The sequence below is a fragment of the Dasypus novemcinctus genome, chromosome 1, assembly GCF_030445035.2.
Source record: "Dasypus novemcinctus isolate mDasNov1 chromosome 1, mDasNov1.1.hap2, whole genome shotgun sequence".
NCBI lineage: Eukaryota > Metazoa > Chordata > Mammalia > Cingulata > Dasypodidae > Dasypus > Dasypus novemcinctus.
The window spans coordinates 208853669-208881581 of NC_080673.1; the positions used below are offsets into that span (position 1 = coordinate 208853669).

The window sequence follows — 27913 nt, forward strand, 5'->3', positions numbered from 1 at the left end:
CTCGCCTTCTCCAGGAAGCACCAGGAATCAAACCAAGAGCTCCCACGTGGGAACTGAGTGCCCAACAGCCTGAGCCACACCTGCTCCCTGCGGCTGAAGCAGCTACTGGCCTGTGGTACCTGTGCACTGCAGCAGGTCCAGCTTCTAGCTCACTGCAGAGGGTGCAGCATCTGCTTATCTTCTTTAGGAGGCACTGGGATCCAAACTGGGGATCTCCCGTGTGGTAGGCAGGCACCCAACTGGTTGAGCCACATCTGATTCCCTGGGTTGGCTTTTATAATGGAAAGTTATTAGGGTGAAATCTTACAGGTTTGTAGAAAATGTCCAGATAAAGTCACCATCAGAGATGCTGTCTCATCAAGTTGCAGCTGTGGGGAATCAGGCACATGGTGGCATCTTCTAAAGATGCTTTTGCCCAGAGCTTAGCAGTGGGTGAGCAAGGAATGTGCCTTGTCTCTCCAGCTTCAGGCTGCTCTGCTGACTGCAGCCTCCTACCTCTCTCTCAGCTGCTGGGGCTTTCCTGACCCCTGTGGTTGTAAATGATCCTGGAGCCCTCTCTCACATGGCAGGGTGAAGTGGCAGCTCTCATTCTCTGTGTGGCTCTTCATGTTTCTCCCACTTATAGAAGACTCCAGCAAGAGGACCAAGATGCACCCTGGGTCATGCCTCACTAAAGCGCTCCAATCAAAGTCCCTTAACTGAAATCTATCCAATCAAAGGGTGGATTAGTGTGAAGAACATGATCTTTTCTGGGATTCACAAAAGGTTCAAACACGCAGAGATTAGGAAAGTATACCACCCAACTATCACCTCTGAAAAAATTTACTAAATAGCCAACAGAAAACATGAATTAAAAAATATATAAGAGTAGTGAGGCAATTGTATGAAAGAATTAGTGGCAAGCATTAAAACTAGTTAAATAATACTAAGTCTAATTGGTATATATAGGGTTTAAAAGAAAAATGATTTGTAAATGAAATGAAAAATAGATTTGTGAGCTGGATCTAAAATTTCAGTTTATATTTTAAACTCCAAGGGGCATGCTAAATTTTCATTATTTAGGGCAAATACATAACTTTTTCTTATTTAGCATGTAGCATTGAAGGTACAGATACAAGTTCTTAAGCTAAACATAAGGGCTTTGTTAATATTGCTAGGGCAATTAATCTGACAAAATGGAGAACCAGAAAATACAGTTCCATTTGCCGTAATTTTAATTTAAGAAGAAATTTAATATTGCCTTTAATGCTAATACTGCTGTGTTAAAAAGAACTTAATAACCAAATCACTGGTTGGGTAAGGAGAGATAAAACCCTTTGTGTATATCTGGCCTTGGGAAAATCATTAGTTTCTGCTTCATATAGTAGCTCATTGTGCATGAATTTGACATTGACTTAAGGATAAAAGTAGAATATACACATTCCAATTTTTTGGATTGGTGAAAGACCAGAAAACACAGCAAAAGAATAACATCAAAAAGCATTAAAATGAAAATAAAATAGATTGAAAGATGAATAATCATACTCAAAAAGTGGTTAAATACGACTATTAAAAAGATACCCAAATTAGGTAAAAAATCAGTCTTTAACCCGGGATATTCAAATTGTATAAAATAAGGGAAACAAGAGTTTAAGAATAATGGAAACCATAAATCAAAGAAATAAAAATAGGGAGCAACATTTTTAGTAGACAAATTTGAATATTTAGTAAGTTAAATTTATAAAAGATACAGCAAACGATGTAAACTTAGAAGACTTTATGAGATCATTGCCATGGCATTTTTAAAATAAAAGTTTCATATCTTGATGTGGGTGGTAGTTTTACTGATATTTACATATGTAAAAAATAATTGTACACTTAAAATTAGTGCATATTTGCACTTAAAATTGAGTAATCCTTTAATTAAAGAGAATATAGCAAAAAAATAAACAAAAAAACAGAACAAAAAAACCCAAAAAACTTATATGACAAGTACAGAGTCTGAAACAATAATCAAAAACCTTCTAACAAAGTAAAGTCTAGGACCAGATTACTTCATTGGTGAATTTGACCAAACATTTAAGAAAGAACCAATTCTTCTGAAATTCTCCTAAAGAAGGGAGGGAACATTTCTCAATTCATTTTATGAGGCCTGCATTACCCTGATATAAAAGCCTGATAAAAACATCACAAGAAAAAAGAAGTACAGACCAATAACCCTTAGCAATACAAATGTAAAAACTTCAACAAAATACTAGTCAACCCAATTTAATAGCATAAAAATATTATATTCCTTGATCAAATGCAATTTACCCCAGGAATGCAAAGTTGGTTTAATATATGGAAATCAATGAATGAAATACACCATGTAAAAAGAACAAAGGAAAACAAAAACCCACATGATTATTTCAGTTGATGCAAAAAGGTATTTGAGAAAATTGTAAAACCACTCAGAAATCTAGCAACAGAAGAAAACATTCTCAATAAAGACCACTTACAAAAAACCCACAGCTACCATCAGACTCATTGGTGAATGATTAAAAACTTTCCTTCTAAGATAGGAACAAATGAAGGATGCCTGTTTTCACCACTGCTATTCAGTACTGTAGTAGAAGTTCTAGCCAGACCAGTTAGGCAAGAAAGAGAAACAGTGTCTGGATTGGAATGGAAGAAGTAAAACTATTTGCATTTGCAGATGACATGCACTTATAATCTGAAAATCCCACGTGTAGTAGTTTGATATTATTTATGAATTCCAAAAGAGGAGGATGTTTGTAAATTGATCTGTTTCTCTGGGGGTGATCCCGTTTGATTGTATTAGATTCAGCTGAGATGTCTTTGATTATTATGTTAAGATTAGGGCTTTGATTTGACCTAATACATACACCATTCCACAAGAAAACTACTATTGTTAATAAATCAATTCAGTCCAGTGGCAGGGTACAAGACCAACATGTAAAATTCAATTGGATTTCTATAACCAGCAATAAACAATCTGAAGAGGAAATTTTAAATATTCCACTAACAGTAAAACTAAAGGAATAAAATATCAGGAAGGGAGCGGATGTGCCTTAAGTGCTTGAGCTCTCATCTCCCACATAGGAGGTCCCAGATTTGGTTCCCAGTGCCTCCTAGAAAAACAAAAACAACCAACAAGTAAAACAAATGAGGAACTGTATTAGTCAGCCAAAGGGGTGCTGATGCAAAATAACAGAAATCTGTTGGCTTTTAAAGGAGTATTTATTTGAGGTAGAAGCTTACAGTTACCAGGCCATAAAGCCTAAGTTTCTTCCCTGACCAAAGTCTGTTGCCACATGTTGGACAAGATGGCTGCCGACGCCTGCAACGTTCAGGCTTCCTGGGTTCCTCTCTTCCTGGGGCTTGTTTCTCTCTGGGCTTAGCTGCTTTGCTCTCTCCACAAGGCCAGCTCTAGAGTATCAGGTGAATGGCTCTGACTCTCTCCCGGGGCTTCTGCATGTCTAGGGAGCCATCTCTACTCCTCTGTGTTCTTCTCCTCTGTGTTCACTTCCTGGGCTCCAGCTCAAAACTCCCAAGTCTGTCCTTTGCCCTGTCATTTCTCTGGCACCCTACTGACGTGGCCCCATCGAAGCCCTAATCATAATTTGATCAAGTGAAACCTTGGACCAGTTTACAAACATAATCCAACATCTACTTTTGGAATTCATAAACAATATCAAACTGCTATAGGAACCATTTCAGGGAAGCGGGTATGGCTCAATGTCTGGGCACCAGCTTCCCAAATATGAGGTCCCACATTCAATCTCTGGCCCCCAGTATCTCAAAAAAAAAAAAAAAAAAAAAGAGGGAAATAGATGTGGCTCAACTAATAGAGCATCCACCTACCATATGGAAGGTCCAGAGTTTGAACCCAGGGCCTCCTGGCCTATGTGGTGAGTTGGCCCACGTGCGGCGCCGCCACACGCAAGGAGTGCTATGCCACGCAGGGGTGTCCCCCATGTAGGGGAGCCCCATGCGCAAGGAGTGTGCCCCGCATTGAGCTGCCCGGTACGAAAAAAGTGCAGCCTGCCCAGGAGTGGTGCCGCACACAAGGAGAGTTGACACAGCAATATGACATAACAAAGAGAGACATAGATTCCTGGTTCCACCGAGAATGCAAGTGGACACAGAAGAACACACAGCGAATGGACACAGAGATCAGACAACCGGAGGCGGGGAGAGGGGGAGAAATAAAATAAATCTTTAAAAAAAAAAAAAGGAACCGATGAAATTAATTTAATATTTCATCTAGGAAAAGCCTATGAATAAATTTAACCCAAAATGAAAAGGATGTGTACACAGAAAACTACATATTACTACTGCAAGAAATCAAAGGTGACCTAAATTAATGGAAAGACATCACATGTTCATGGACTGGAAAACTTAATATTATTAGGATGTTAATAATACCCAAGTAATCTAAAGATTCAAATGCTATCCCTATCTAAATTCAGCAGAAATGGAAAAACTAATCCTCAAATTCATATGGAATTGCAAGGGGCTCTGAATAACTAAAACAATTTTCAAAAAACAACAAAGTTGGAGAACTCACTCTTCCCAATTTAAAAAATTACTACAAAGCTATATTAATCCAAACAGTGTGGCACTGTTTTAAAAATAGACAAGCAGACCAATGGAATAGCATTGAATGTCCAGAAATAGACCCACATACCTATGGTCCATTGCTTTCTGGTAAGGGTGCCAAGGCTACCCCATGGATAAAGAATAATCTTTTTTAAAAAATGGTACTAAGAAAACTGGAAATCCACATGTAAAGAATGAATTTGGACGACTAGCTCATACCATATATAAAAATTAACCCAAAAAAGGGAAGCAGACATGGCTCAACTGATAAAGCAGTTTTTCTCTCTCGGTATCCTAATTGTATCTGATCACTGTCTTCTCACCTCCACGGTTTCTGAAGAGAAATCTGCACTAAGCCTTACTGGACATATCTTGTATATGATGGTTTGCTTCTCGCTGTGAGAATTTTCTCTTTCTCTTTGACATTCTGAGTAGTATGTGTCTTGGAGTAGGTCTATTGGGATTTATTCTAATGGTGTATGGTGCACTTCTTGGACATGTAAGTTCATTTCTTTCATGAGTTGGGAAATATTGAGCTATTATTTCCTCAAATACTCTTTCTGCCCCTTTTCCCTTCTCTTCTCCTCTGGAACTTGCTTGACATGTATGTTGTTGTGTTTCATGTTGTCATCCAACTCCCTGAGCCCCTACTCAATTTTTTCCATTCTTTTCTCTCTTCAATTGCAGCTGTTCTGTCTTCAGTATCACTTAATTTCTTCTATCATTTCGAGTCTGCTGCTGTATGTCTCTAACGTGCTTTTGTGCTCATCTATTGTGTCTTTCATTCCCACGAACTGTTAATTTTCTGCTCATGATTTCAAATTATTCTTTGCACTTGCCCAATGTCTTCTTGATGTCGTTTATCTCTTTAGCCATATTGTCTTTCAACTCAATTTGATTTTGGCAATTTGCATGCATCTTGCTAATTAGTTCTCTCAAATCCTGCATCTCTTCTGGGGTTTGACATATTCCTTTTCTTGGGCCATGTCTTCCATTTTATTAGTATGGCTCATAATTTTTTGCCGGCGTGAAGGCATCTGGTTAGAATGTCGTTTACTCAGATGCTCAATTTCTTTCTCTTTTGTGGGGATTTAGTGGCAGGAGGCTGTATGTTACTACTGTTTTTTCGTTCTTGGCTCAACCTGGGTTGTTAGGATTGTACTTGCTAGTTGTTCAAAACTGGGCTCTGAACCCAGTAATTGGTAGCACACTTGCTTCCTAGGGCCTTGGGGATAGAAGCTTTAAAGCCCAGAAAAAGCTGCTCTTACTTTTCATTTTCTCACCTGCACTTCCTTGGTCTGCCAGCACATGGCACTCCTTGGCAGCCCTCTCAGTTCAATGCTTGGTTGGAGTGATTGTTGCAACACAGACCGGATCTATGTTGATAGAGCTTCCTGCCTGGAGGCTAAGAGCCTTGTAATTCAAACTTTCTCAGAGGCAGTTCTCCAGCCTTCCCTGGTAGCCCCCCTACCTTTTACTGGCTAGGAAATATTTCCACTCCCCTCTGTGTCCTCAACAATCAGTCCCCATTAGTAGAGAAGGAGATTGATTGGGAAAGTCAAGGCAAACAATGGCACAGCTCCATCCAGCCTGGAAGGGTTGGTGGGACAAAGCAGACCAAATTTGTGGGTTAGAAGCTGAGCCAGCCTTAGGCTGTGTCCTCTCTCTCCTTCCCTGGGGTGGTGGAACCCTAGAGCCCCCTTTGTCTGTAGCCGCAGGCCCAGAGGCCTGAGAATTCTAATGTGTCTTTAGTATGGGGGAGGGTGCTAGCAGCAGCAGCCGCTGGTTTTAACTCACAGTTCTGTTTTCACGATTTCCCGTCTTTGTCCCTCTCTCCTCTGGGTGGTGTTCTGCCTTTGCCTGGTGTCCTAAACCCCAGAAGATATTTTTCCAGGCTGTTCAGCCTGTCCTCTAGCTATTTCTCTGAAGAGAGTCCGTGTGTTTCTAGTCTGTTATCTTCCTGGAAGTCCTCCTGTTCCTTGATTAAATATGCAGGAGTATGATGACTGGGTCGTATTTCTTAACTTTTTAAGAAACTGTCAAACTATTTTCCCATTATCAATCTTTGAGAGCCTCAGTTGTTAAACACTCTCATAAACACTCGGTATGTTCAGTATTCTCCATTTTAGATATTCTAGTTAATAGTATTATCTTCATTAATTTGCATTTTCCTTTTGGATCACAGAGGGGTTAAACTATGGCAGGGGAAGAGCAGTGTGAGGGGTGTCATTGATGGGGGATGCACTGGTGGGAGGGAATTCTCCAGGGCATGCACATTGGATATATAAACATGTTGAGATGTTCACTGAGTATTGTCATAGTGGGTAGAGTTACACACAACAACTGAGGGAGTGCTGAGTTTCCACCCAGGGGAACTCTGTCATATTCCCCAATGGAATAGCAACAATCCCCCAAGAGCAAGGGCAATGACCAAAGAAGGATGGTCCAATGATGGGCCCTTGATGCCAAGGACTATGCTTATAAGCTTGTGCGCCTGAAATTTCAACTAGGCCTAGAGCTTCAGGGTACCTGTTACCTACTGACAGCCTCCATGTTGCTCAAATGTGGCTACTCTCTAAGCCAAACTCAGCATGTAAATGCATTACCTTCCCCCCAGTGTGGGACATGACTCCCAGGGATAAGCCTCCCTGCAACTGAAAGATTACTACCAAGCACCAGCTGGTGATGCAACTATAAAAAGACCTTGAATAAAAGGGGGAAATGGTAAAGAAAACTGAGTTTATATGGCTAAGAGACTTCAAAATGAGCCAGGAGGTTCTCAGAGGGATCACGCTTACACGTCTAAGCAGGATCCCAGAGACAGCCAAAGTAGATACAACCCAAGGTACTGGTGCGCCTGAAGGCTACAGAGACACCCAGGTCCTACGGGCATGGCAGATAGCTCTGGAGTTCAGTGCCTTACCAGTGGACCCTATTTTGGAATTTGTCCTCCTGAGTGGGATAGAGTTGAACTCAGATGTGACCTCTCTATACATGCCCATTCTGTCACTTTTACTGAACCTGTGGTTGGCACTGGGGTTGGTGGATGCTTGGGAGATTTGAATCTCTGGACTGTCCATGTGCCAGCTGGGTCCTGAGCCTCAGCAGCATTGCAACACCTACTCTCAGGTTCATTGAACTTACCCAGGTCAGCTAACATGGAGGTGAGGATGGTCAACCACCACACCAGGGAACTGAGAGTCTACAGCTGCAAGCAAGAGAATCCCATCCATCAGCCATGTGGGATCTAAGCCCCCTCTCGATTTAGAGGTGAAGTGGACATAGCCACCCCAGGGTCCTCAGAATGGAGAAATAAAATATAGATTAGAGTGGACTTCTGGTATATACTACTGTAGAATTATTGTGACTCTGGCAATGGAAGAAATTCTATCATTGATGTGGAGACAGTGGCCACAGGAGTTGCTGAGGGTGGGGAGAGGGAAGAAGAGGTTTGATATGGGGGCATTTTCAGGACTTGGAGTTGTCATGAATGATATTGCAGGGACAGATGCAGGACATTATAAGTCCTGCCATAACCCACTGAATGGACTGGGGGAGAGTGTAAATTACAATGTAAACTATAATCCATGCTGTGTAGTAGTGCTCCAAAATGTATTCATCAAATGCAATGAATGTGCCACAATGATGAAAGAGGGCTGTTAATATGGGAGGAATGGGGGTGAGTGGAAAGTGGGGTATATGGGAATCTCATATTTTTTAATGTAACTTTTTGTGTGATCTATGTATCTTTTTAAAAAAATAACTTAAAAAATTTTTCATTTTCCTAATGATTGATGACATTGAACATTTGAGAATTCTTTGATATATTTTGAATACAAGTCCTTTGTCAGATATGTGACCTGCAAGTATTTTTTTTCCATTTGGGCTGTTTATTTCATTTTCTCAACAGTGTATTTTGAAGAGCAGCTGCTCTTAATTTTGATGAAATTCAATTTACCTATGTTTTTCTTTCATGGATCATTCTTTTGGTTCCATATCTAAAAACCCCATAGAAAGCATCAAATATTTTATTATGTTTGCTCATAGTTTTATACTTTCAGATCTTGCATTTCAATCTATGTTCCACTTTTAGTTAATTTCACATATGGTACAAGATAAAGTTAAGATGTTCATTTTGCTTACATATAGATCTATATTTCCAAAACCATTTTTGAAAAGACTCTATTTTTCCCCTGTATTAGTGACCCAAAGGGGTGCTGATGCAAAATACCAGAAATTGGTTGGTTTTTATAAAGGGTATTTATTTGGGGTAGGAGCTTACAGATACTCGGCCATAAAACATAGGTTACTTCCCTCATCGAAGTCTATTTTCATGTGTTGGAGTAAGATGGCTGCTGACGGCTGTGAGGGTTCAGGCTTCCTGGGTTCCTCTCTTCCAGGGTCTTGTTTCTTTCTGGGTTCAGGGTTCCTCTCTTCCCAGTGCTTGCTTCTCTCTGGGCTCGGTGTTCCTCTCTTCCTGAGGCTGGCTTCTCTTTCCTGTGTGGTGCTTACTTCCCAGGGCTCCAGCTTAAGGCTTCAGCATCAAACTGTAACATCAAAACTGCAAAATCAACCCTCAACTCTGTACTTTGCCATATCTTCCCCAAGGCGGGTGGGGACTCAACACCCTAAGGATGTGGCCCAATCAAAGCCCTAATCATAACTTAATCAAACCCAGGTACAGACCAGATTACAAACATAATCCAATATCTATTTTTGGAAGTCATAACCATATCAAACTGCTATACCGCCCTAAATTAACTTTGTACTTTGTAAAGTCACTCGACCAGATAGTGAAGTTACACAGATGTAGAGTAGGAAGAGCCAGAGCCCACTGAAATAATTATTGAGCTGGCAAGAAATGTCAGTTTCAACTATTTGGAACTCTGGAGTCTAGTCAAAAGCTGTTAGAATCCAGGAGCATGCCAGACAAAGAAAGAGACAAAGAAAGAAAGAGACTCAACACCCTAAGGATGTGGCCCAATCAAAGCCCTAATCATAACTTAATCAAACCCAGGTACAGACCAGATTACAAACATAATCCAATAACTATTTTTGGAAGTCATAACCATATCAAACTGCTATACCGCCCTAAATTAACTTTGTACTTTGTAAAGTCACTCGACCAGATAGTGAAGTTACGCAGATGTAGAGTAGGAAGAGCCAGAGCCCACTGAAATAATTATTGAGCTGGCAAGAAATGTCAGTTTCAACTATTTGGAACTCTGGAGTCTAGTCAAAAGCTGTTAGAATCCAGGAGCATGCCAGACAAAGAAAGAGGCTGGTAAATTTCAGCATTTTGTGGTAGGCAGCCATGGGAATGGAAACTCACATTCCTGATGCAATTGCTGGTGCCAGGGTTGATAACAATCTTTTCCTCCAAAAATTGGAGTTGTGTGTTTTGATCTGCCTGGTTGGTCACTGAGGGCATGGCGAAGGGCTAGCCATTATTTCAACCACATCAGGCGAAAGGACTTCCTGGGTGGCATCTGTTGGGAGGAGTTTAAAGAAACAATCCTTTTCTCCCCTTTTCTTACTGTATATGGGTATTTAAGCAGTCTCTGTAAGACTGACTACTGGTTGACTATGGAGAAAAAGGAACAGAGACTTCAGTGACTATACATGACAAGGAATAATGATCTTTGCAAAAAGAGTTAGTAAAAGTCACCAAATAAAGAGATGGCTGTAGACCAATAAGAAACAACAGTAATCCCTGGGGGGTGGAGGGAGGCGCGCGGAATCTGATTTCTAGAGTTGCCACATTATATTATTCAACAATGTACTGGAAGTCTTAGAGTAATTAAGGGAAAAAATGAAAAGAAATAAGACATCTGTGGCAGTTTGAAAGTATTTTATGAATCTCAAAAAGAGAAATATTATGTTTGTGAACTAATCCATTCCTGTGAGTGTGAGGCCCTTCTGATTGGACTGTATCAGTGAGGCAGGACTCAGGTTAAGTCTCCATCCTCTTGCTGGGTCTGATAAAAATGGACACAGAGACACAAACAGGAAAAGGGAGGCACTGCATTTGATCCTGCAATGTATGAGAAAGCAGTTCAGTTTCACCCACAGCCAACCTGGAAGGAGAAAACCCAAGAAGCTCAAAGAGCTGAGGCCATGGAGAGATAAGCCATATACCTGATAGCTCATAGCTTAACCCTAGAAGCAAGCAGAGCAGTTGAGACTGACAGAGGAGGCCAGGAAGAGACAAGCCCTATGCCTGGTTGCCCACAGCTGAGCTCCTGAAGATAGTGGATTCTGGAGGGGAAAGGAAAGTACTCAGCAGAAATCAGGGGCCATCTTGCTTCACCACGTGGCAGCTGACTTTGGTGAGAAAGTGTGTCTGTTGAAGCCTTCACTGGACATTTCATGGCTTAAGAACTGTAAGCTTTTACCCTAAATAAATCTTCATTATAAGAGTCTACCCATTCCTGGTACTTTGCATCAGCAGTCTTTTGGTAAACTAAAACATCCATATTGGATGGTGTGATTCTATATGTCAAAAACCCCAAAGAATCCACAAATAGCCTATTAGAGATAATAAATGAATTCAACTGTTGAGCCAATTTTGAATTCCTGGGATAAACTCCACGTAGTTGTGATGCATTATCCATTTTATAAAGTGTTTGATTTAATTTCGTAAAATGTTTTTTTTTTTAAATTTTCTATCTATGCTCCTGTGGAATATTAGTCTGTAGCATTCTTTGCTTGTAACGTCTTTGTCTAGTTTTGGCATTGGAATAATTTTGTCCTTATAGACTGTGTTGGGAAATAAATATTCCCTTCCTTCAATTTTCTTTAAGAGTTACTGTAGAATTGGTTTTATTTTTCCTTTAAATGTCTGGTGGAATTCCCAGTGAACTCATGTAGGGGTCATTTTCTTTGAGGGAAATTATAAATTTAATTCTTTTAATAGATATAAAGGTATTCAGGGTATCTCTTTCTTCTTGAGTGAGTTTCGGTTGTTTATGTCTGTCGTGGGTTGAACTGTGTCCTTCAGGAAGATAGGTTGGAATCATAGGCCCTGGTATCTGTGCATGTGGCCTTATTTGGAAACAGAGTCTTTACAGATGCAATTAGGTAACTTGAGGCCATACTGGAGTAGGGTGGGCTTTACATTCAACATAACTGTTGCTGTTAAGAGTACAATGAGGGAAGCAGATTTGGCTCAACTGATAGAGCGTCCGCCTACCACATGGGAGGTCCAGGGTTCAAATCCAGGGCCTCCTGACCTGTGTGGTGAGATGGCCCATGCACAGCGCTGATACATGCAAGGAGTGCCGTGCCACACAGGGATGTCAGCCACGTAGGGGGGCCCTACGCACAAGGAGTGCGCCCCGCAAGGAGAGCCACCCCACGTGAAAAAAGTGCAGCCTGCCCAGGAGTGGGGCTGCACACATGGAGAGCTGACCAGCAAGATGACGCAACAAAAAGACACAGATTACTGGTGCTGCTGACAAGAAGGCAAACGAACACAGAAGAACACACAGCGAATGGACACAAAGAGCAGACAACAGGAGGAAATAGATAAAAAATAAATCTTTAAAAGAAAAAGGTACAATGAGCACCGTGTGACAATGGAAGCAGAGATTGAAGTGATGCATGTACAAGCCAAGGATTGAGTGGGCCTACTAGAACTGGAAAAGACAAGGAAGGCCCCTCCACTAGACATTTCTGAAAGCGTAACCCTGCTAGCACCTTTGTTTTTGGACTCCTGGTCTCCAGAACTGTGGAATAAGTTTCTTATGTTTTAAGCCACCCAGTTCAATTTGTTATACCAGCCGTAGGAAACTAATGCAGTCTTTGAAGGAATTTGTTCAGTTAGTTGTTGAATTTACTAGCATAAAATTGTTCATGATATTGTGACTATCTTTTTAATAATTATGTCATCTACTGCATTCCTGATACTGGCAGTTTACATCTTCTCTTTCTATTGTTCAATCTGGTCAGAGACTTCTCAATTTTATGATCTCAAAAAACAGGTTTGGTTTTGCTGGCTTTCTCTCTTTTTTATCTATTTTCTATTTCATTGATTTACTCTCCTTTTTTTCCCTTATTATGCTTACTTTGGGTTTCATTTGCTCTTATTTTTCTAGTTCTTTTAAATGGATGCTGAGGTTACTAAAGGCATCCCCCAAATTTTAAAATGCTGCCTTTTCCTTTACTTCAAAGTCTTTTCTAATTTTCCCTTTTATTTCTTCTTTTTTCTTTGCCCCATGTGTTATTTAAAAATGGGCTACTTAATTTTCAAATACTTTGAGGATTTTCCAGATAGTATTGTTATTGAATTCTAACTTAATTCCATTGCAGTCAGGGAACATATCTGAGTCATAGCACAGAATCTGAGCTCTCTTGGTAAATGTTCTTCATGCCTTTGAAAAAAGAAACTGTACTCTGCTGTTATTGTATGGAGTGTTCTATAAATGTCTAGTAGTCAAACTGGTTAAAGTCTATACCCTTAGTAATTTTTTGTGTAGTTGCCCTATCAGTTATTGAGAGAGGGGTAATAAAATCTCCAATTACAATCATGAATTTGTTTATTTCTCCTTATAGATCTATTAGGTTGGTGCAAAAGTAACTGTGGTTTTTGCATTGTTGAAATTTGCCATTTGATATTGGAATACATCTTAAATGTGGTTATGTCATATATCATTTTAATGTGTATTTCTTGCTTTACATTTTTGTCCTAATGTCTTATTACTTGCCATATATTTTATATTTATTTTAGACTATGAAAAAGACAGAGAAAAAGCAAATTTGAGCAATTTTCTTATTTGAGTTCAAAATAGGTTGTAAAGCAGCGGTGACAACTCACAATATCAACAACACATTTGGCCCAGGAACTGCAAAGGAACGTACAGTGCAGTGGTGGTTCAAGAAATTTTGCAAAGGAGACAAGAGCCTTGAAGATGAGTGTAGTGGCTGGCCATCGGAAGCTGACAATGACTAATTGAGAGAATCATCAAAGCTGATCCTCTTACAACTACACGAGAAGTTGCAGAACTCAACGTCTACCATTTCATGGTCGTTTGGCACTTGAAGCAAATGGGAAAGGTGAAAAAGCTCGATAAGCGTGTACCTCATGAGCTGACCAAAAAATTTTTATAAAATGTCATTTTGAAGCGTCATCTTTTATTCTACAACAAACTATTAATATTTCTTGATCAGATTGTGATGTGTGACAAAAAGTGGATTTTATAGAACAACTGGTGACGATTAGCTCAGTGGTGGGACCATGAAGAAGCTCCAAAACACTTCCCAAAGCCAAACTTGCACCAAAAAAAGATCATGGTCACTGCTTGGTGTTCTGCTGCTGGTCTGATCCACTACAGCTTTCTGAATCCCAGCAAAACCATTACATCTGAGAAGTATGCTCAGCAAATCAGTGAGATGCACTGAAAACTGCAACGCCTGCAGCCAGCATTGGTCAACAGAAAGGGCCCAAATCTTCTCCGTGACAACACCCAACTGCACATTGCACAACCAACGCTTCAAAAGTTGAACAAACTGGGCTGTGAAGTTTTGCCTCATCTACCATGTTCACCTGACCTCTCTTGCCAACCGACTACCACCTCCTTCAAGCACCCCAACAACTTCCTGCAGGGAAAACGCTTCCACAACCAGCAGGATGCAGAAAAGCTTTCCAAGAGTTCACTAAATCCCAAAGCTTGGATTTTTATGCTACAGGTATACACAAACTTATTTCTCGTTGGCAAAAATGGTTGGTGCAATGGTTCCTATTTCAATTAATAAAGATGTGTTCCAGCCTAGTTATAATGATTTAAAATTCATGGTCCAAAACCACAGTGATTTTTGCACTGACCTAATATTTACTTTTCTTTGTATTTTGAGGCTTTGTAATTACGTGCATAAATATTTAAGACTGTTAGATCCTTTTTAAAAAGACTTATTGACTTTATTTTTCCTTATTTATTTCCCCTCCCCCGTCAGAAGATTCTCTCATCTGTCTGCTCATGTTTGCTCACCTTCTCCAGGAGGCACCAGGAACCGAACCTGGGACCTCCCACATGACAGGCAAGTGCCCAGCGGCCTGAGCCACATCTGCTCCCTGCGGGCTGCAGCATCTGCTGGCTTCTGGCATCTGCTCGTTGCAGCGGGAGGTGGCATCTAGCTTGTCTAGCTTGTTGCTGTAGGAGGCAGCATCTGCTCGTCTTCTTTTAGGAGGTACCGGGACCCAAACCCGCAACTTCCCATGTGATAGGTAGGTGCCCAACTTATTGAGCCACATCTGCTTCCCTGTTAGATTCTTTTAATTTACCCCTTCATCATTATGAAATGATCCCTCAGTTCCTAGTAATATTCTTTGCTATGAAATCTACTATGGGGGAACATGTTTGGGGATTAAGACCACAATTTTATTTTTAGATGAGGTTAGGTATCTAAGAACAAATGTCTAAGAGTTCAGGAGAAACGAGTGGCCTAGAGATAGAGATGTGCACTAGTATGGAGTTAGTGCAGAATCTAATGAAGTGCCAGGTAAGTAATGGTGCTCCATAAATACTGATGAAATAGCCTGGGCAGACTCCAGTTTCCAAAGTAATTATAGGATTTAGAAAACTCCACCTGATCCTAGATCATACCAGTATAAATTTTTGACCTCCATTCTCAAGTGAGCCCTTATTCTACCATGCTTTCTAGTAAATTATCCCACTAGGTTTCCCACAAGTATTTTGGATCTTTTTCACACTGCTTAAACTCTAGGTTTTCTTACCTCCCCTCTCACTTCCAGATGTTTTCTTTTCCTTATTCACAGTGAAAACAGAAGCAAACAGAGAACTCTTTCACCTTTGTTCCAACGAACAGATAAACATACCTAAAACTGTAACACATCTCTCCTCTTTCTCTCTTCTTACAATGGAAAAAGTGTTTTTCCTATATTCAAGGCAAATCTCTCCACTTATACTCTGGGTATCATTTGCCTTCTGTTGCAATTCGGTATTATCTATGATTCAAAAAATAGATATTGCATTATGTTTGTAAACTGGTCTGTTCCTCTGGGCATATTCGATTGCATTCACTTCAGAGATTTCCCTTTTACTTGATTAAATTATGCTTAGGGCTTTGATTGGGCCATGTCAGTAGGACGTTGAGTCCCTGTCCCCTTGCTGGGTGGGGACTCAGAGAAAATGACAAGGCAGAGGGGAGAGTTTGGGTTTTGATGCTGCAGCCCCAGGAAGTAAATACACAGGAGAAGAACAAAGAGAATAGAGATGGCTCCACAGACATGGCAGAGGCCCAGGGAAGAGAGAGAGCCTGGTAGTCTACAGCTGACCTTGTGGAGAGAAGAGCAGCTGAGCCTGGGAAGAAACAAGCCCTCGGAGAGAAACCTTATACCAGTCTACAGCTGAGACCAGAAGCTTGCGAGGTAGGCTGAACCCTAGCAGAGACTGGCAGCCATCTTGCTCCAACACATGGCAACAGACTTTGGTGAGGGAAGTACCTTACGCTTTACGGCCTTGTGACTGTAAGCTTCTATCCCAAATAAATGCCAACAGATTTCTGGTACGTTGCATCAACACTCCTTTGGCTGACTAAAACACATCCTACCTTATAGGGAACATTAATCTATTATTCCTCTCTTCTGTACTGGCAACCCTTCCCTCTCTACTGGCTCTCTTTTATCAGCTTTTGGTCTGCCTAAGAAGCACCCATCTTAAAACACCACAATAAATCATCCCTCAAACTCACACTCTTCTTCTCCACAGTCAAACTTCCTAAGTTATCTCCACTTCCCATGTCTATCTCATCATCTTTTTATTCCCCTCTTTACGGTAATGTATAGTTTCCAACACGACTGATGCTGTTCTTGACCAATGACTTCACTGTTGCTATATCTAACATGCACTGTATATTCCTTTTTCTACTTGACTTCTAACTGGTTTTTCATACTGTTAGCCACCTTCTTTTTCCTGGAAACATCCACTTTCCTTTGCTCCATGATATAATAGTCTTTATAAAAGCCAAGAGTTTCGGTATTTTGCATCAGCACCCCTTTGGCTGACTAAGACACTAAGTAATGATATTTTTGAGCATGTTTTTCATCCAAAAAATGGAAACAAATATTTTAGGATCATTAAAATGAAACAGTCTATTAAAGGGTGTTGTAAGCAATAAGGCACTATATAGATTATGCCACTGTTATTATGTTTTGATGAAAAAGATATGTTAGCCTGTGTTGGAAAGATTTTAATAGCTTGAAATTCTGGAAAAGTTAAGATGGTGATTTAAGCTTTAGAACCTCTTTTTGAGTTTAAGAATAAATACACTATACTAGGAGTTGTAACCTCAACTCCTAGAGGATTCAAGCAGGTAACATAAAAGAGTCATGTGAGCTAAGTGAAGACTGTGTGTCCCACCTAACGGGGACAGCTCTAGATGACTGGTGACATACAGGGTTATGGGCTCAATGTTGCCAGATCTGATTTTTCTACAGAAGTGGAAAAATGTGGATTTTAAAAATTTATACATCCTCATCTTTTAAAAAAAACTCTGTGGGCCAACTCTCCCCCATCTCACCAAAAAAACCAACTTGTCTGTGGGCCATCTGCACCCACAGATGACCTTTTCACTCGGTTTTACTTTCCTAGGTTTGTCCATCAAATACCATGAAATGGGTTGGCTTAGACAATGCGGATTTATTAGCTTACAGTTTTGAGGCTGAGAAAATGTCCAAATCAAGCATTATTAAGGAGAAGCTGTCTTCCTGAAGACAGGCTGCCAGTGATCCTTGGCTCCTCTGCCACATGGCCAGGCATATGGTAGCATCTGCTGGTCTCTCACTTTTCTTCCAGGTTCTTTACCTTCCGCATCTTGCTTCCATGGCTTTCTCTCTGTCTGATTTCCATTCTCTTATAAAGGACTCCAGTAATAGAATTAAGACCTATCCTGATTAAGGTGGGCCACAAAACATCAAAAGGTCCTACTTACAGCCACAGAAGCGGATTAGCTTTAAGAACACACTTCTCTGGGGGTACATATGGCACCAAACCACCACACCCTCCAAATGACTGGATGTTATGCTTCTTTCAAGGGCTTTAACCTGGAAAACAGCAGGTTGCAAATGGACATTGATGACCACTTATGTAGTGTGGTTGCCCAAAGTGGCAAAAATTATTAGTCATGGCCCTAGCCCAGACTGGCCTGGAGGAAGCGATTGTCTTAGTTACTGTCCGTAGTTTTCTCTCACCTGGAAGGTGCCTGGCTGTCCTGACCGGGTTTAGCCAACAGACGGAGGCACCTTCGATGGCGCTTACCAATCCTCCTGAGTGTCACAGGAGACTTAAATATCTACCAGGTAAAAACTCAGCGTCTCCTGAGTGCTTGCTGACATTAACCCACTGTCCCCTCACTCCCAGCCTGCGGGGGAACCGTTCACATTCCCCGGTCCCAGACGAGTGCCAGCGGAAGGGGAAGACGGACTCCGCCCAGGGGATGACAAAACGCGCGGCCAGCGTCCGCAAAACGACAGTTTATCTGGGCGCCACGAGTCCACGTGGGCTCGGTCAGGAGCTGGGCGGGGGGACACAAGTACCTGCGCGGGAATCGCGGCGGCCCCTCCTCCGCGCGTCTGGGCTCGGGACAGCCCGGCACCTTGAGCGCCGCAGCCGGAAGTCCACCCTCGGCAGGCGTGTGCGCGCATGCGCGCCCCGGCCGCGCGGCGGAAGTGAGGCGCCGGCCCTCCCCGCAGCCAGCGGGGGCGGGGCCACGTCGCGCTGACGCGCGCGCTGACGCGCTTACGTCATGGCGCCGGGCGGAAGATGGCGGCTCCGCGGGCCGGCGGTCGCTGAGCGCGCCGGGCGGACCTGAGCCCGAGCCCGGCCCCTCGGGCTGCCCCGGGCCGCGCCGCCGCCGCCATGTCGCTGCTGCAGTCTGCTCTCGACTTCCTGGCGGGCCCGGGCTCCCTGGGCGGCGCTGCCGGCCGCGACCAGAGCGACTTCGTGGGGCAGACGGTGGAGCTGGGCGAGCTGCGGCTGCGGGTGCGGCGGGTCCTGGCCGAGGGTGAGCCGGGCGGCGGCGGCCTGGGCCGGGGCTCCCGAGAAGCGGCCGCTGCGGCGCGGGGCCAGGCGAGGCGCGCTGGGGCGGGGGTCCCGCCACGCCGGGCGCCTGCGGGGCCGCCCCCAAGGCCCTGGCGCGGGGTGCGCCGGCCCGGGAAGGCCCTGCCCGGGCTTCGGGCTGGCCGGTCAGGAAGTGGCCGCGGGGCGCCGACCTGCGGTGGGCGCTGCAGGGCGCGCGGGGCGGGAGGCGCCTGGCCCGGGGCTGCGGCGCGCGCGACCGCGGGCTGGGGGCGCGGGCAGGGAGCCTGGGCAAGCGGTGCCAGCGGGTTGGACACCCAGGTCCAGGAAGCGGAGCCTGCGGGTGAGACGTTCCCTCCAGCAGGGCCGCTGCGGGGCGGCGGCGGCGGGAGGACTCGGCCCCTGCCTGTGGGGCCCTGGCTCTCTTAAGTCCCAGGACCTTCGGTGGTGGTAGCGGCGCACCCTGAGCCCGTCACCCCGGCCTGGGTAATTTGAGAGGTAGACAGATGGTGCTGTGTCCCGCAGCCCTGGGATCCCCCCTGACGCCCCTGGGCATTTGACTGTGATTCCGTGTCACTTCCAGGAACAGAACCAATCCCTGTTACCCCAACCGCCGAGCCTTGCAGGTTGGACAGGTCAGTCAGTCTTTAGTCAGGTCTGTCTCTACGCTCTTTGTGGTTTCCTGAATGTTCTCCCCCTTCCTGATTCAGAACTTACCCAGCAACATCAGTGCAGTCGCACTTTCTTTCTAGACTTTGCTTGTGTTTTGTGCAGTGGTACCCTCAGAGTGTGTCAGGCTTCACCTGCTGTGGCGTTTGTTGGCTAAACACAGTGGACTTTGGTGCTGGTGCTGAAACCCCATTTTAATCCGCTGCATAAGCACTGGGGCAGGGACTGAACGACATGGTAGACTAAACTCTCCAGTCCGTGGTCACTCATGGGGCTGGAGGGTCAGTCCACAAAGTGGCCACTCCTACTGCCTTTTGTGCTTGACTCGTGGCGGGAAACTCGGCCGACCTTCTGAGCTCTTTGCTCCCCTTGGCCTAGCAACATCACCCACAGTCTCCCCCACAGTCTCCCCCTCTGTGGTCAGAAGCAGGCTCACCTGGGGGTGTTTGGCGGGAAGACCCTGGCTTCCCTCCTTCGGTGTTGGTGACCAACCCTGTACTCACACTTGAGAACTTTGAGCGTTTCCCCAGGTGAATTCGAGATGAATTTGAGTATTCTGAAAACGCAAGGCAATTATCTTGATTCTTTTAGAAATTCCTAGTGTACAGAACATCGTTTCTGCCCTTTTGGAGCTTACGGTGAGACACACACTCTAGTGACCAAGGGGCAAGGCAGTGTGTGTTGAGAGGCCCTGCAGCAGTGCAGGTAGTGGGGGTCCAGGGCCACTGCACTGAGCAAGGCAGCCATGCCTGGCCTTGAAGAGTGACCTTGTCAGGCAGGGAGTGGGTGCTGGGCCAGGCCAGGAGGGACCCTGCGGAAGGGAGGTGCATGGCCAAGTGAAGAAGAAAGGTCACGCCCATCTCTTAGCACCCCGGAAGTGTGGCCCGACACTATGGTCATTATGCAAAAGAACTTGCTTCTCTTTGCTATCTAGGCAAGTCAGGATATAAAGATAACCCATGCAATTATGAGGTATAGATTTCCTCCTTTGAAACTTAAGGGGTGGCTTGCAGCTTCTAAAGCATTTTGAAGCTTCTTTCTGAACTGAAATCGGGTAAGAAACCTAAATAGTAAATTTGCATAATTTACATAAAAATGCTAAAGTTATTGTCTACATAGCAACCTTAGAACATGGGTTGTGGGAATGCAAGATGTCCTCTGTGGACATTTGTAATCTGAAATTCTTTGGACCAGATGTTTAAAGATTCCAAATTTTTCTGGTTTTAGATAATACAATGTACATCCTGTATATCATGGCATACTCCTGGTGGAGTTGGGAAAGTAATCAAATACACTAATATTTTCTAAAATTAAGTGAATAAATATTCTCATTGTAGGTTGGGTAGTGTGTAAATAGCCTTCATGGTGGTTTGTCTCAGATTTTGCAACCAAAGGAGTTAGGGGAAAAAAACTTTGTTTCCATGGCATTTTTGATTTTGGACCTGTGGCATGATATGGGTTGCTGGGCAGGACCTTCTAATCTTTTAAAAATTTCTTCTAAATTATCACATTTTTTAAAAAGCTGATATCCGAGTGTACATCCGACATGTCCGGCCCGAGGCATTCTGGAACCCCGGGAGGCCCTGTGCCCTCGTGGTGTGGGTTCTGTGTGCTGCGGCTTCTTACCACATTGGATCACTGCTGCCAAGTTGGCTCCAAGAAGGCGACTCTGACTTCACGAAGGCTGGCTTAAATTTTTCCTCTGTGGTTTTACCGTTTTGGACATCAGCTGGGATAATGCATGGAGTAGTACTTTATAAAGACAACAGGAAGCTATCTAGCTGTTACACAATTCCCCTGAAAGTATCCAGTTCCATTGTATTTGATTAGCTGTTACATGTAGCCTCAGTCACAAAGGCTTTCCACCCTTGTGTTCCCTGCAAGCTCTGAGCGGCAGGGGGGGTTATTAGCCAAACCTGAGATCCTGCTCAAGCGTCGGTCTTCTCTCAGAACCTGTGGCACTGTGGCCCCGGCGCACACTTCCTCTGTGCTGGCTTCTCTGGTCTCGCTCTGGGCGGGCAGCCCGGGTGCCCTTGCAGGCTCCTCCCTTGCCTTCCGGGCTCCTGGTCTGGGGCCTGGTGCTCTGGACTGGGGTGGAGGCTGCAGGGACTGCGCCATGCTGCGGGGCTTGGTGGCCGGTCTCAGAACCCTCCCAAAGCCAGCCCGGTGGCGGATACCATATTGGGCCCAGGCCTCTCCAAGTGTCTGCAGAACAGTGTGCTCTCAACAGTGTCACAAGTAGACCCTTAAGCAGCGGTGGCACACTAACGCTGTCGTCCGTCTTTCTTCCCACCAGGACGTGCGCCAAGCACCGGGGCCCCTGGGTGGCAGTGTTGTCCTGACTGTGTCACGACTTTGTCACCATTGCCTCTTTACCAACCCTGGGCCTCAAGCGCTGAGTGCAGGGCCGCTCCATGGCTGGTGCTGCAAACACCACCATCTTCTCTTCTCCAGACCCCACAGAGTGCCGGGAGCCAGGGCTTTGCCGCAGGGTCTGGGGTGGGCCGCTGGCTCTGGAGCCTGCACAGCTCTTAGCATCCCTGAGCTCTCTTGCTCATTTGTGTGATTATTGCTTGTGCTTCTCCTGCGGGCAGGGCTGCCGTGCTTTGCACTGCTACGTTCCAGCTCCCAGAATCGATGGGTCTAGATGCAGCACTTCTCTTGTTAATAATTAGAGAAGTTGTGAGTTTACGCAACAGTCATGCGCACCATACAGGATCCCATACCGGATGCAGGGCTTTTTATCCCCGTAACAGGAAGGAAGCATCAAGAGCTGTCTTAGCAGTGCGGGAGGTGAGGGGACTTGAACAAGCAGGTGTTTCTTAGGGTGGTGGGCTTTGACTGTGTACTCAGCTGTGGAAGGGTCACCTGTGAGGTGTTGGGGAGGGGTCTGCTGCAGCCAGCCCCCCCTGCCCATAAATAAGTCGTCTCTCAGATAATGGAAGTTTACTAAGGTAATATCTATGATCAAAGCAAAATTGCTGGTCATGTGCCTTGTTTCAAACCAGTTAGTACAGATAATGCAATGTTTTTGTTAATAAATGGCGTGGATGTAAGGGGTGGCTGCAGCAGTCTGCAGGCACAGGATGTGGGTGTGACCTAAACGCCGGGCCGCACTGTGGCCACTGGGATGCCGTCCTCCACCCTCACGTCCGAAGGCCTGCCCTGAGCCCCTGCCCCAGCAGGCGTGCCTCGCCCTTGGGGTCTGGCATCCGCAGCTGCCTGTGGCCCGAGTCCACCTGGGGTGGGCCTGTGGCATGTATAGAAGTCAAAGAAGCCACTTTGGTGCCCATGTAGGATTTCGTCCGAGGGGGGAGAGCCCTCGCCAGGCTGGCGCCCTGGGAGGCAGTGAGGAGGACGGCGGGGAGCTGTGCGAGGGGGCACAGCTCTGGATTTTTTTGTGGCGGGCACGTGTCACCCGTGGTTCCTGCTCTTGGCACAAGGCACACGTTAGTGCAGTGTGCGCCACCAGGATGCCGCCGCTGTCTGCCCCCGGCTGGTTCCCTGTCCTCCTGTCCTCAGCCTTCTCTGCAGGGACCTGGGTCGCGGGTGTAAGTCTGGAGAATGCGGCCTGCTTCAGGCAGGTGTCTGTCTCTAGAAGCAATGCTGGCAGGCTCTCCACTCCGTGCTGTCCCTGCTGGACGTTGTCCCTGCCGCCTGCTGCAGGCGTTTCTCAGAAGGCCCCGCACGTCCTGCACGCACACCACGGCGTTGCTTCGTGCCCCGATGCCCCTGGGGTCTCGGTGGGCATTGCTGGACGCTGGGGCGCACAGTGGCTGGAGACCCTTGTGTCCCACTTCCTCGCAGCCCTGGCCACCAACCTCCCGTAAAGAGGTGCTGAGGCTTGTCGATTTGCATAGATATTATCACACGTGGATATTCATCTCCCCACAGCTTACGTCTTCACTTAATGTTGTTTTCTGATGAGCAGACATTTTAAATTTTAAATTTTGGTGAATTCCAATTTGTCGATATTTCCTTTCATGGTTAGTGCTTCTTGTCTTCTCATTAAGAAATCTTTTCCAACGCAAAGTCTCAAAGCTATTCTGTTTCCTTCCAAACCTTTATAATTTTAGCTTTAGTCTGCGATTCATTTCCAACTAATTTCTGTGTCAGGGTGGAGGTTCATTTTTTCCTGTGATCCGGCATCATTTGCTGAACAGCTCTGGTGCACTCGTCAGCGTTCACTTGGAGCGCCGCATCCGCTGATGTGTCCACCAGGCCGCGTGAAGTCGGGCAGGGTCAGCATCTTTGCTCTTTTCCGCACAGATCTTTAAATTAGCTTGTTAATTTTAGCAAGAACCGACTCTCATCTTCAGGGGCAAGGCCTGGCGCTCTGCACGGCCGGGGTACCCCTAGGCTCACACAGAGCAGGGGCTCGCTGAGCGTGAGACGGCGAACCGTGCTTTATCTGTTGGACCTTCTGGCTTTAGGGTGGCGAAAGTGAACATTGTTTGGGTTGTTTCTCTTCTCCTCCAAGGAGAGCTGACTCCCACGTTAGCTCTGACTGGAGCTGTGAGGGTGGTGAGGCCGGTGGCGCTGGAGCCAGAGCACGAGGGCTCCTGTGACACGAGAGGGCTCCTGCGTGCCCACTCGCGGCAGGCTCGCCGTGCGGCGTGCTCTTCAGCTCCAGGGACTTCTCCCAGCATGGGTTTCATTGCAGGCCCTCTTGCCTGCCTGACTCCCCGTTTCTCTGAGTTGGGAGATACAGTCAAGGTGAACCGCAGAGGCCTTTGGGGATGTGTATGTGAGTGGAGTGTGTGCAGGGGCACTTGGAAAAGCAAGCACGGTGTTGTGGGGCTTTGTGAGTGTTTGGGCTGACAGCAGTTTACTGCCGGGTCTGGATTTCTTTTCCTGTATCTCTGAGGGGTTTTGTTAGGAAGAGAGCAGCCACAGGTGTGCACCCTGGCCTTGCAGGCTGTGCTGCATCTGGGAGTGGGGTCTGGAACCTGGCTCTGTGGCCTGGGTGGCGACCACCTGTGCTGGCTGCAGCCTAGATGGAGGAGCAGTGCTGCAAAAGGACTGCGCTGCAGGGCCTTGGGAAAGCGTGGCCTGGCATTCCTAGAATGTGTACGATAGTGCCACTTTGTAATTAAACTCTCTGCTTGGAGGTCGTTGTAAATTCATGTGCAGCTGTAAGAAATGACACAGAGAAATCCCTACTGTACTTCACCCAGTTTTTCCCTGTGTCAACATGCCACAGCCTAGATGTGGACAGACAACCTGCCCGGACAGGACCTCCTTGGCCCTTTCGCAGCCTCCCCGCTTTCCCCCGCCCCGCCTCGCCTTCACCCCCATGACCACTGACCTGCTTTCCACCTCCGGAATTCTGTCATTCCAAGAGCGTACCCTTCCCCTAAGCACCGGGCTCTCTACCTGCTTTCCACCTCCGGAATTCTGTCATTCCAAGAGCGTACCCTTCCCCTAAGCACCGGGCTCTGCAGGCTCTCCAGTGGCTGCACAGCAGATGAGCCGTGACGAGCCCTCGTGGCTTGGCGGCTGCTGTGAGTGAAGCTGCTTTGAGCATCTGTGCGTTGTGTGAGCGTTAGTCTTTGCTTCTCTGGGATAAATGCCCAGGAGGGCAGTTGCTGGGCTGTATGATAGTTACGTGTTGATTTCTTCAGGAAACCACCAAACTGTTTTCCAGCGTGACGGAACTCTTTTACATTCCTGCTGGCAGTGTTCGAGGGATCCAGTTTCTACACTTTTCTTGCCAGCATTTGGTGTTGCTTTTTTAATTTAGCCACCCCAGTGGGTATGGAGTGGCATCTTGTGGTTTCGATTGGCATTTCCCTAGTGGCTAATGATGTTGAGTATCTTTTCATGTGCTTGTTGGCCACTTGTATAACTTTTTTTTGTCTTTGGCCACTTTCTAATGGGTTGTTTATCTTTTTGTTGTTGAGTTGTAAGAGTTCTTTCTATATTGTGGAGACGGGACCCTTATCAAATAGGATTTCTGAATAATTTTTCCTGCTCCATGAGTTGAGATTTCACTTTCTTGATAATGTCCTTTGATGAACCAAAGTTTTTAATTTTTTTTTTTAAAGATTTATTTATTTATTTAATTCCCCCCCCCTCCCCTGGTTGTCTGTTCTTGGTGTCTGTTTGCTGCGTCTTGTTTCTTTGTCCGCTTCTGTTGTCGTCAGCGGCATGGGAAGTGTGGGCGGCGCCATTCCTCGGCAGGCTGCACTTTCTTTTCACGCTGGGCGGCTTTCCTCACGGGCGCACTCCTTGTGCGTGGGGCTCCCCCATGTGGGGGACACCCTTGCGTGGCACGGCACTCCTTGCGCGCATCAGCACTGCGCATGGCCAGCTCCACACGGGTCAAGGAGGCCCAGGGTTTGAACCATGGACCTCCCATATGGTAGACGGACGCCCTAACCACTGGGCCAAAGTCCATTTTCCCAAAGTTTTTAATTTTGACAGCTCATTTTATCTAATTTTTTTTGGTTGTTTGTGCTTTTTGGTGTCATATCTAAGAATCCTTTGCCAAATCCAAACCATCATGAAGATACCTTTTTTTTTAAGATTTTATTTTTATTTATTGCCCCCTCTTGCAGCTTGCTTGCTGTCTGTTCTCTGTGTCCATTTGCTGCGCGTTCTTCTGTGTCTGCTTGTCTCCCTTTGCTGCATCATCTTGCTGTGCCAGGTCTCTGCGGGCGCAGGCCATCAGCTCTCCATCAGCTCTCCATGGTCATGGGCCATCAGCTCTCTGCGGGTGCAGGCCAGCCTGCCTTCACAAGGAGGCCCCAGGACGCGAACCCAGGGCTCCCATATGGTAGACAGGAGCCCAATTGATTGCGCCACAGCCGCTTCCTGATATCTTTTTTAATTATGAAAATTTTCAAAAATGCATGTAAGCATAAAAAGTAACATAAACACCTATGTGCCCATCATCTAGAATTAATAAAGTTGCTCTTTTCATCATATTTGCCTCCAGACCTTTACATTTTTAAAAAATTAAATTAAACAATACAAATATGTAGACCTTCACCCCAGGCTTGCTGCCCTCTCTTGAGTCACCCACCGCGGAGTTGGTTTTTACACTTTTTCTACGTGTGCATGTGTCTGTAGATAATGCATACTACTGCTTTGAAGGTGTAAAATGCAGTGTAAACAATCTTGTAATACCTGAAACTGGCTTTTCCACCCAGTGGTTGTGTTTGGGTCTGTTCACTTGCTCCTCACACGGATTACCTGCCATGCTCATGTGCGGTCTAGGTGGGGACGGAGGTGTAAGCAATGTGGATGCAAGTTTAACTGGAACTGGGTTGCATCGATAGATAATTTGGGGAGAATTGACAACTTAACAATAATGAATCTTCTCATCCTTGAGCATGGTGTATCTAGCCACTTAGTAAGGTCTTCATTAATTTATCTCTGCAGAATTTATAATTTTCAAAATATAGGTCTTGTGTGCTGTACTGTATACATCTTTTGAGTGTTTCTTTATTTCCTCCACAGAAAACACTAGAGAAACTTTGAGCCAAAAATACATTTTGAATTTCTACAGTGTAAAAAGTATATTTATTATGTGTAGCAAATTAAGTTAATAAATTTTTTATTTACAGAATTCAACATGTGATCATTCCACTGGTTAATTATTAAAGTCAGCTTAGTTGCTCTGAAGTTTGGGTGAAACGAAGTTTATCTCTTAAGATAGCCTCTTAAGAGAATCCACAACTGTTTGCAGCCAGCCTTGCCGTAATTCTTTTAGATGGGCTTCTTTTCATCTCCACTTGTGTGTGGGCAAACTGATGTATGCTTCATTCAGAAACACCCCACCTATTTGCTAGAATTCTTGGGTCCTGAATTCTTCAAGTCATTCCCTTTAGGTCCCGTAGAATAAATTGCTGGATTTGCATGGTTCAAAATTTTGGACAGGCTTCATCTTATTCACGCCTGTTACCACATCCAAGATGAATGGAGACCTGTGGGATATGCCAACGCCTACAGGATTTTTAGCTCTTTCATACTTCTAGCAATGCTCTGTCTTGTAGTTCCCTCTCACAGCTCTAACAGGTAGCTCGGTGAGTGAAGCTGAACCCCCGCATTCCTCTGAGCCGTTTCCACGTCTACAGAGAGCCCATCGGGATAGACCTCAGCTCATACTTTTTGATGATGCTGTAGATGGTATTAGTTTTTCTAATTTTATGTCTAGTTCTTTGTTGTTAATATAGAGAAACATAATGGAATTTAGCATTTTACTTTTGCTCTTGTATTCTGCAACTTTTACTAAACTCATTTAAATAGTTCCTATAACATTTTTGTGGATTTCTTCATATTTTCTATGTAGGTGATCATGTCCTCTGGGGATACAGACATGTTTACTTTTTTTTTTTTTTTTTTTTTTTTTTAAAGATTTATTTATTTTTATTTAATTTCCCCCCCTCCCCTGGTTGTCTGTTCTTGGTGTCTGTTTGCTGCGTCTTGTTTCTTTGTCCGCTTCTGTTGTCGTCAGCGGCACCCGCTTCTGTTGTCGTCAGCGGCACGGGAAGTGTGGGCGGCGCCATTCCTGGGCAGGCTGCTCTTTCTTTTCACGCTGGGCGGCTTTCCTCACGGGCGCACTCCTTGCGCGTGGGGCTCCCCCACGCGGGGGACACCCTTGCGTGGCACGGCACTCCTTGCGC

The 27913-nt window shown here is 45.2% G+C and overlaps 2 protein-coding genes across 7 annotated transcripts in view; one reads left to right on the forward strand and one right to left on the reverse strand.

Moving 5' to 3' along the window:
- Positions 1–18248, reverse strand: part of TMEM175 (transmembrane protein 175) — a 71043-nt gene extending 52795 nt beyond the window's left edge. The window contains exons 1-2 of one of the 3 annotated variants that reach the window (XM_058301905.2): positions 18134–18228; positions 17530–17641 (exon numbers count right to left, since the gene is read on the reverse strand). Coding sequence is in view for 1 of the 3 variants with exons in the window: in XM_058301909.1 (XP_058157892.1) it covers positions 18134–18241 (108 nt within the window). In the remaining 2 variants the exon portion in view is untranslated. Of the gene's footprint in view, positions 1–17529; positions 17642–18133 lie in introns of all 3 variants that reach the window. The other 2 variants (XM_058301909.1, XM_058301914.1) reach the window with 2 other exon arrangements.
- Positions 18249–18294: 46 nt separating this feature from the next.
- The window catches only part of GAK (cyclin G associated kinase), a 64009-nt gene continuing 54390 nt past the window's right edge, over positions 18295–27913 (forward strand). For all 4 annotated transcript variants that reach the window (XR_011649739.1, XR_011649740.1, XM_058301919.2 and 1 more), the window contains exon 1: positions 18295–18600. Coding sequence is in view for 2 of the 4 variants with exons in the window: in XM_058301919.2 (XP_058157902.1) it covers positions 18456–18600 (145 nt within the window). In the remaining 2 variants the exon portion in view is untranslated. The remainder of the gene's footprint in view (positions 18601–27913) is intronic.